The sequence below is a fragment of the Perca flavescens genome, chromosome 22 (genome assembly GCF_004354835.1).
Source record: "Perca flavescens isolate YP-PL-M2 chromosome 22, PFLA_1.0, whole genome shotgun sequence".
NCBI lineage: Eukaryota > Metazoa > Chordata > Actinopteri > Perciformes > Percidae > Perca > Perca flavescens.
Genome location: NC_041352.1, coordinates 10,097,129 through 10,106,912, shown reverse-complemented (window position 1 = coordinate 10,106,912; position 9,784 = coordinate 10,097,129). Strand labels below are relative to the sequence as shown.

General features: G+C 41.9%; 1 protein-coding gene across 2 annotated transcripts; it reads left to right on the top strand.

The window, feature by feature from the left end:
* Positions 1 to 205: 205 nt before the first annotated feature.
* Positions 206 to 8,927, top strand: eef1e1 (eukaryotic translation elongation factor 1 epsilon 1). Of its 2 annotated transcripts, XM_028569867.1 has the most exons (5): positions 206 to 350; positions 1,155 to 1,352; positions 3,998 to 4,093; positions 6,335 to 6,385; positions 6,991 to 8,927. In XM_028569867.1, the coding sequence occupies exons 1-5, from the start codon at positions 267 to 269 to the stop codon at positions 7,132 to 7,134; spliced, it is 573 nt and encodes a 190-aa protein (XP_028425668.1). In that variant the 5' UTR covers positions 206 to 266; the 3' UTR covers positions 7,135 to 8,927. The 2 variants fall into 2 exon arrangements, with proteins under 2 accessions (XP_028425668.1, XP_028425669.1); XM_028569868.1 differs by lacking the exon at positions 6,335 to 6,385 and having other exon boundaries at positions 208 to 350.
* Positions 8,928 to 9,784: the final 857 nt, after the last annotated feature.

Sequence of the window (9,784 nt, the reverse complement as noted above, 5' to 3'; positions counted from 1 at the left end):
CGATCAAACAAATGGGAAAAAAAAAATAAGTGTCAAAAGTAATATGGTATTTTAATTTAATCATTCACAGTTTCAAATGTTATGGTTTATTTTATTTTATTCAGACAATGGTCATTCACTGATGCAATGTAATGGCAGACTCTCGTGCTGTGTTTTTATTGGTTAACTCTACAGTCAGTCAAGCTGTTGTGGGCAGGAGTTGAGTCTTTTACCCAATCAGGTCAAACGCACACTGCTCTGCTCCTGTGACAGTCAGAATCAGAAACATGGCGTTACGGGAGCTTTCGTCGCTGGAGAAATACTTAGGATTGAAAAAGCCGAACAAGTACAGTACACAGGCGGATAAAAAGGTGACATGAGCGTACATTTTTTGTGGCGTCCACTGTTGGCTTTAAACCGCAATTTCATTTTATAGGAAGCCTATACGCTATTGTAATCAGCACACAGTAGCTAGCTAGATATTGCTAACAAGCTAGTCAACGTGTGTTGAAAATATAGGTTAAAATCTGAGTTTTCGTGGCACATCTACCTTGTGTAATCAGTTGATAGTCCGTGATCTTTTTCATCGGTTAGGCTGATACTCAAATCTAGCAACAACAACCTTTTAATGCCAGCTGTTTTATTTCCACAACTCAGCACAATGGAAATAGAAAAATATGCTTTGCGCATGCCCGTCCAATGAACTGAACCTTCAGTATTGATGACTGAAAGGGGGAGGAGAATGACACAACACCAAGTGTATCTTCAAGTCTTATGTACTGAAAGCTAACATAGCCCGATCTTTATGGAAAATGTTGAAAACAAATATTCTTGTATCCCCAAATTGAGCACTCTGACCTGGATATTAACCTACATGCTCAAACCTCATTTAATAAGTCTGTTTTATTAAGTGAAATGTTGATAATCACAGGCATATTACACTCCCTCAGAGTCACACAGTTTTATTCATGAATGTGTAAAGTTATCATGAGTGCATTTTTGCTGTCTCTGGAACTGAACAAACATGTTTTTAAGGAGTTGTAAAGCAAATCCAGGGACATGTGATGTCTGGTTGCCTCATTGTTGTAAACTTGAATAAAATCAACAAAAAAATCACTTTTTTTTTTCACTCTCTCCATCACACTGCCCTCTCCCTGTCTCATGTCTCCATGCAGATACCTGTGCTACAGAATAATAATGGTCCTCCACTGGTAGGGCTGGTGACTATCGCCTGTCACCTGGTGAAAGAGGCCAAGCGCCCAAACCTGCTGGGAGACAGTGCAGAGAGCAGGGCTGTGGTGCACCAGTGGCTGGAGTACAGAGTCACCAAGCTGGACGGCTGCACAAAGGAAGATATCAAGACCATCCTGAAGGTAGAGAAGCTGATATTCAAGAAAATTATTTTCTTGTTCTTCCAAATTGCTGTTGTGTTCCGTCTGTAGACTCAAATGCATCTCAATTTATGACTGTCCTAGATTTTATTGGTAGATTCCAAGCTTTGAATCAAGCTTTTGCTTCCAGCTTGTCAGTGCTGATTCTGTGTTTAATATTATTATTATTTTTTTTTTGGGGGGGGGATATTTAAAAAAATTATTCCCTACTTTTAAGGCGCCATAACATCTAATTTTCTCTCACATTCCCCCTCTCTGTCCATCAGCTAGGCCACTGCGTGTGTTTGTCTTGTTAAAGCACAAGCGACAGGAATACAGACTGATGTATGGCCCTTCAGTGACATGGCCCCACACGGCAGAGGAAAATGCTTTTAATGTGCCTAACGCCAGTCAGCGTGAAATGGATCGGCAGCCACTGGTCTGCTGGATGCTAGGTGCCTCTTGGCACTATCGTGTAGTGTGTGTGGGTGTGTGGGCGTGTGTGTGTGTGTGTGTGTGTGTATGTGTGAGCGCGCATGTCTCAGCGAGACACACTGTTGTGGCATGGCTGAGGAGTCATGCTATGCGGCAGCATGTTATCTGGACAGGCCTCTTAAATATTTTAATGGTGCCACTTACAGAAGGAAGTTGCCCTGAGCATCTCAGTTTTGGAGCCCGGTGGCCTCCTGTCCTGTCCTGCTGCTTTAGCTCTGTCCTTAACACTCTTCTCTCAAGCACACTAGTCATCTACCATTAAATTACCCGGAGATAAAAACTGTCGACTGCAAGACTTCTTGTCAACTTTCTCACCCCAAGATGCAAATAAGAAACTCCTAGTCTTTCAAGCTGAGACCTGTTTCTGAAGTGAACATCTTGTCACTCATGTAATGTGATAATAAACACGCAAGGCCAATTTGGCCCTGAACCTAAAGATAGCTGAATATTGGGAAAAGTCTGTCACTCCACCTTAAATCAATTAGGCCAGTACTTGGCCAGATGCCCCAGCCTTGTTTGGTACAAATCACACCATAATCATTTTAATATAGTTTTCAATGAATATTAGAATAATGCAAAAATGATCATTCCCTCCAATATCGTGAATCATATCACAATTGCAATATCAGTCAAAATAATCACAATTAGATATTTTACTCATATCATGCAGCCCAATATGGGTTTTTTCTTTTAACATTTTATTGTATTCAGACTTTGCAATGTTGAGAGTTCTGAGCTAGGATCTACAGTAATGGTTGTCTGAAGGCATAGGGCCAGTAAAAGGTTGTGTTGGGACAGTAAACATACTGTGAGGTCGCTGTATCTGGATCAAGTGTGTGTGTGTGTGTGTGTGTTTGTAGCTATACAAAAGTATATCAGAAAGAAATTGGCCCAAAGACATACAATGAATTGCAATAGTATAAATATATATTGTGTGGTATTCTTAGTTATTTCTTAGTTCCATTTCTGTTTCTATTTTATGTAAAAATGACCCGCTGTGCTTTTCTAGCCTGTACATGACCTGCCCAAAGGGCAAAAAATAGAAGAAATCTTTTTTTTTTAGTTTTCATATAGTTTTAAATGTACGTGTTTGCCCCTAACTCTTTTGTTATACAATGGTACTCTGTCTAAATTCTGTTTTCTGAATGTGCTGGTGAAGAGAGTGCACAGTTTAGGCGGGGGCAGGCAGAGAAGAACCCAGGTTTGGAGCTCCATGTGCTGGGTGGGGCTGGCAGGAGAGCTGCCTCTCCTCTGATGCTCGACTGGGCTTCAGCTCCATGGCTGTAGGCTAAGAAAAGCAAGGATCTGATTGTGGAAGGGGAGGAAGTCTGCAGTCTTCATGCCTTGTTTGACATCACCCACTGTTGCCGCACAATAACTCCATTTGCCCCCAAGATGCTCTGTGTGCGTGGAGGGTTCCCCTCGCACAATGTACAAGTGCTAAAGATGGTCCCTTCCCCTGGGACCAGCACTTCCATGCACGACTTTGCACACATAGACTTGGACTGAGAATTGCACATCATGATGCCCAAGTTTAGGACGGCTTCATTAGATTTGTTCATTAGAGAGTTGTAGTCATTTGGTAGCAAAGTAAACAAATAGCCTGTTTTGTACAGCATCTGTGCTAAGTCGCCAGTCATGGGGAGAGATGCTAAACCCCCTCAGGTTACATATTATTCCCTGCCCACATAGCACAGCACACAGACACACACGCAAGCTAGGATCCAGACTCGTGTAGCTCACGCACCCACAGATATATAGGTTAACGAACCTGCTGTCATACCCCCCTTAGGTCTGTAGTGTCCATCAGTGTTGTAAAAACAAATTAAAAAAATGTACGAAAGTCGACCTTTACAGAGCTGCATAATCACTTCACTATCTCTTTTGTTTCACTTTGTTTTAGAGCAAAGCACAAAAGAGTCCGTCTGTACGATAAATCCACAACTAGTTGAGTTGTTTAGTATAGGTCATGACCAACAACAACGCCGCCTCTCTGAAAGGAGGCTTCATTAACGATTTGTGTACATTTTCCTCCCTAATGTATTCATCTGTCACGTCAAGACAAGCAGCTTTACGTAGAAATACGTACCATGATGCATAAATGAATGACCTCATTTGCATAGCTGGTTATGTTGTGAATCTGATTCTTGCAGGATCTCAACCTCTACCTGCAAGACAAGGTCTACATGGCTGGCAACCAGTTCACCTTAGCTGACCCTTTCATGTACTATGGAATCCATCCACTCATAGTAAGTTACCTTTTCTCTCACTTCTGCACCTTTTAAGTTAGACTGGGTAAACCCAGCCCGATCTTCCGGCAATTTGATTTCTCCCTGCAGCTCAGGCTGGAAACCTGTACGTTTATCTATACTGCTTCTGTTACAATATCTGCGGGAACCAATCGCAAACTGGCTTATCCACCTGGCGCGCTGTTGGCGGGTTTAACACAATGACATTCGACATGGTGGCCACCGAAGCGCAGCAACCCGTTGATGCCGCAGTCGCTGCAGTTTTGAAAGATTTCAAAGACAAGTTCTCTCTGAAAACAGAACAGAAACTTTCCTGGAACAATTCCTACAAAAGAAGGATGTGTTACTTACTACCGACCGGCTTTGGTAAAAGCCTAATTTACCAGCTAGCCCGGCTGGTGGCCAAAAGAATGGAGCTCAGCTCAACCCCTGTTGTTGCGGTCGTGCCACCGTTGGTCAAAGTACGTCACCCGGATTAGCAGACTGATCTCATAAAGTGGCGTATGTATGACGCCAATTTGTATGCCGTTTTGGCGTGTTATCAAGACGCATAATCGCTTTTTAGCGTGTTTATCATTGCCGTTTGGCCGCCATTGACCTACATTACGTGATTTTTTTCGCCATAGCGAGTAGTATGAAAGGACGTAAGTGCGCGGATGGGTAAAACGCAGGACTTTCACCCAGGAGAGCCAGGATCGCGTCCAGGATCGTGTTTTTCAACTCTTTTTTTAATTTAAGCCTGCCCCAACGTTTCTTTCCTAAACCCAACTGTTTATTGTTTTCCTAAGCGTGTGAAGTTGGTGACCAACTTCACACGCTTCACACACAAATTTTTCTCTTGTTTTTTTGTGTTACTAAAGCCTTTCCCAATATTCTTTTCCTAAACCTTTTTTTTTTTTTACACGCGTGTGATCGCGATAGTACGGCACGTTCTTGGTGTGTATGTTTACATCCGCTGTGTACAGCGTGGACATGCACGTGGATAGCTTAAAATGCAGGCTTTAGGAAAGTGGCGTGTATGTTTACGCAAAGTCATGATGCCATGTTGGGATTAGTCTGATTGGTTGGAGGACTATCCAGTTGCGTTCAGAGTCATCTGAACTGTGCCCGTTGATCACGCCTCTTGTGCAGTAGAAAATACAGAGCAGACTCCCCAGACCAAGCTCAATCTTTTGTCTGGTGATAGCCAGACTACTTTAAGTGTCACACCGTTCTGATTTCCGAGGGCTCATTATCATTTAAACTGTAATGTGTCGCCAAAACATATACTGAGTTTCAAACGATGCAAGTTGGTGAAAAGAAATATGGATTTGATTTAGGTTAGCTTTGGGTCAGGGCTGCTGTTTGAGAGCTTGTGACTTAAAAAACATTTATTGTTTTTATCGAGTTTTCAGATAAACTGTTGCTCACAATACTAGATCACATTTAAAGCGTTTTGTTACTGATGATGACTGAAAGTAAAACATGGATGTAATGTTTTGCCTAGTTTTCCAAAGTTGTGTGGGATTGCACATTAAGGGGTAAATGTGATTGATTTGTTTTGTCTCGGTACCATTCTCACCACCATTTTCCAGAGACTCCATCCATCCATCCCTTCATCCCTTCATCTATCCTTTTCCCTCCCTATCAGCGCTCACTTCAGTCAAACCACAACTTTAATAAGCAATTTGTCACAGTGCATAACACACAATTAGACCAGTCATATGGCCAAAGGGCATCAAGGACAAGTTGGCAATGAACACACGGGTTATAAACACATTCTCACTTCTCTTCAGAGGAATAAAGTGATGTCTTTAGCCTCAGACCAGGGACAAGTAAGTTTGTTGTGCCTTCCAGTTTGAAAAAGAAAGTGAGTTCAGAAATGGGACGGAATGAGATGGAGGGAGGGAGAGATCACATGTTGAGAGATGTCAGTGGTTGTGGCGGAGATGGAAGGTTGCCCCCCCGCCACCAGGCAGAAAAGCGTCACTTTGGTTTGCAATCAGTGTGCTTTTTAACCTCGGGGACAAGGGGTCAGCTAGCCCAACCCTTAACCACAGCCTGTCCTGATGCTCAATTCATGGGAAACAACATGACACAAACATTAAACCTGACTGATGCTAGAATGGTTTTAGGCTGGACTGTTGTCTATGTGGCAAATTTCCACATTCCAGTTAATGAGATAATGAAAAGGCACACTTCTAATAAGATTTTGTTCCAAGGACGTCCTGATGAATTCTGGTATATCCTTTTTATGTTTAGGTTTGCCACCTTCATCGTGAAATACCAGGGACACAGACTTGTCAAACAGTGGTAATAAGCCTACCTATAAGCCTTCCGTACCGTAAATGTATACATTTCAAGAAAATCTGTGCTTTCCTATGTTTTCGGCTTGAAACATTGTTAACTTGTTACCAGCAGGTTATGGTTTCTGTGTGGACATGAGTTGTGATCAGTTTGATTTAGGGATCCTTCCTAGGTTTTTTTTAGTGGCCTGAAGAAGTGAAAGTATCCAGTATTTGACAATAAATAAGATTTAAGAAAACCTGAACAAATTAAACATAATTTGGTGTAAAGGAACAGAAACATTTCTGTTATCCTTTTAAATCATCTTGTGACCAGACTTTTATCGACCCACAGGTCGGGAACCACAGCTCTAAATCACATGTATTGTTTGCAACTTCATTCTTTTCAACAAAATTACAGACAGAAACAAATCATCTCTAATAATATAAAATGCATTAAAACTAATCTGGTAACACAGGACATTTGTTTAAAGAACGATGCCCTCTGTCTTTCACAGCCAATAGGATATACTGTATAAGACGGATTTAGCACTGTCAACCTCACCAGCTTTCACATATTGTGGCTGAAGTTTTTCTTTCTATAATCAGACGAACCTCTCCCCTCTCACCCAGGTGGACTTGGCCATCCAGGACAAGGAGCAGTATGTGAACGTGACGCGATGGTTCGACCACATTCAGCACTACCCCGGCATCCGACACCACCTCCCTCCCGTAGTTGTGCCCAGGAACAGACTTTACACCAGCAAACACCACTAAGACGTGACCCCCACACTCCCCATCCCAGCCTGACGCATCACAAGCTCGTCTGTCTTTTGGACTAGACCTAGGCAAATTATCTCCTAAAATCCAAGAGCGTATCGCTTCATTATCACAATTTGAGGATGTTTCCACATAGTCACTTCTATCCAACATCTCCTTTTATCGGATCATGATTCCTGCCTTAATGTATTGTCCTGGTCACATACCTAAACCCTGTTTGCTCTTTGGATTTTTTTTTAAATATACGTTTAACCAGGGAAATCAATAACAAAACAACTAAAGCCTAACAGCTTTAGTGTATGAGGAACTGAAACGCCATTAAGGGATTGCTTACTAATAAATTCAAGTGCAGTTCATATTCTTTAACTTCTCAATCATTCAATCCTGCTCACACTAAAACAAGTTTGGTGTCTTAACCCTTATTCAGTAACTAGGGAGCAAAGATGTGAGACACTCAATGTTGGTCTTTTATGTTTTTTGTTGCAAATTTTTTGTAGGACTTTTGGAAGTCTTCGTTTGTATGGTTGTTTTCAAAGGGAAAGCTGTACTGTTTGCGGTGAAGTGCTGCTAGCTTGTTTAAAAAGGTGTTTCTATTTATAAATTGTGGTTTAATGGTTTAATTTTTTTTTGGAGAGGTTTTAAAAGACTTCAAAGATTTTACTTAACTGGTATTATGTCCTCAGGACAAGCAGCTTCCTTCAGGCCATATCAATGCATTTCCAGCAACAGTTTGTCCAAATAAATGTGGTTGCTGGTTCAGCATCATAACCCCATAATGACCACAGTCATTCTGCCAGCTCTCTGCCCTAAAGAACATAGTGGTCCCTCTCAGCTCGCATCCCTATCAGGACTGTTTTCTTAGGATTTTATGTTTTTTTACATGCAACTCTAAGCCATTTCACTGGACAGTGTGTGTGTGTGATTACATCCGCTCTCTGTCCCACTTCCTCACCACCAGTTGTGTGGGCAGCAGTGAGCAGTTGAGCGTCAGCCCCAGAGTCAGAGATCAGAGTGAGGCTCCAATCAGTCCCACTACCACCACTGTTGATGCTGCAGGCCAGAGAGAGGGCAGCGGGCTCACCAGCTGCCACACAGAGCCAGCCAGCCAGCCAAGGCCAGAACCCAGACCCCTGGGCGACAGTAAGCCACTGTGTGTCATTTCAACCCTCGCTCTCCCACGGGGCTACTGGCGAGAGAAGGACGAAGGAAGGAAGGGAGGGAGGGAGGGAGGGAGGCCATAGAGAGAGGAAAAAGAGCACCCAGAGGCCGAGGGATCTTTTTTGTGACGTGAACAATGACCCGTGCCTCGGAAAGCCTTACTGCTGCTGGCTGGAGGTGTGCCATTGGCACCGTTAACAGGCCATGCCGTTGCTGTGTCGGTAGACCCTGTAATTAACATCATGAAGGTAATGATAAGTAGACACAGACCAACAGAAAAATACATGTTATTGAGCTAAATTCAAATGATCATTGCTTATGCTGATGTATAAAACTATTAAAAAAGACGCTAAAGTATTTTAACACAAACATTGAATGTTCTAGTCTGGATAAATCTTAGAAGACTGGCTGCTTTTGTGTTTGCATCAATGTTTCTGTTGTTCTTTACGGTCTTCTGTTAAAATGTTTTCAGCCACGTTTCTCATTTCCTGCATCCGAACAGGCTCTCCATATCTTTGTGTCTGTTGCTTATACCTTCAGTGGTTTTTATTATCTGATGTTACCATGCTGTTCATCCTTTGCCAATAAATCAGAGGGATGCACACCTTCTGACCCCTGACTTCTGTGCACGATCTTTAAGTGTGTACTTTTTGTATTCTCCAAGAATTAGTTCTGCGTCATCCAGCCAGAAGACAAGTTCAATGGAGTTCCACTGAGACAGCTGGCTGTGTGTTGGCAGCAAGTGTAAAGATATGAAGGATAAAAACAGCTTGCAGTCATTTGAGCAAGCCTTGTGACTACTTTATGATGTGGTCTAGCATTAAAGAAGCTTTTGTCCTCGTGTTTGTGGTGATACCATGGTTCCAGACCATGTAGGATTGAAAATACCTTTATTGTTATGGATATCAGTGATCTATAATGAAAAGATACATCACTTATCGTTTCCATTGAAAAATTCTCTCGATAAATCCATTGTCAATTAAATACAGCTTAACACAATGAAACACAGATGCTTTAAATTACTTTCGCATTAATTTGTTAACTTTGTTTGGCATTTCTTTTGAATGCTGTTGAATCTGACATTTCCATTAAATCAGGAATACTTTGATATTTTGTGTCACGTTTCGATCAAATTGCCACGCCCTTTTTAGGCACAGCCAAAATGTCCTTCAAAAAGATTAGAATTACAGAAGACCAAAATATAATTTACAAAACTCAAAATATAGAAAGTAAAGTGATCAAGGTGATGGCAAATTGACATACACTCAAATAAACTGGAGATTCTATATCTTTGATGTTCCAATTCCGGGATTACTCCGTTGCCGAAGGAAATTCTGCCGGATTTCACTCATTCAGGCCGTTCATCAGCTTCTGGCTTGACTTTTTAACTTTATTTTCCAGCAATGATTCACTCATCAGCACCTAAATATACAAAGATGATTAGTCAGTCATTTTGAAACTACTCTTTTCTTGTATGGCTCTGTGTGCT

What these genes read in the sequence shown, in the direction of transcription:
- eef1e1 (XM_028569867.1), top strand. Translation starts at nt 267, where the DNA reads ATGGCGTTACGGGAGCTTTCGTCGCTGGAGAAATACTTAGGATTGAAA. An exon ending in ATGGAATCCATCCACTCATA is followed by an intron (nt 4,094 to 6,334) that starts GTAAGTTACCTT and finishes TTTTATGTTTAG; the next exon opens with GTTTGCCACCTTCATCGTGA. An exon ending in CACAGACTTGTCAAACAGTG is followed by an intron (nt 6,386 to 6,990) that starts GTAATAAGCCTA and finishes CCTCTCACCCAG; the next exon opens with GTGGACTTGGCCATCCAGGA.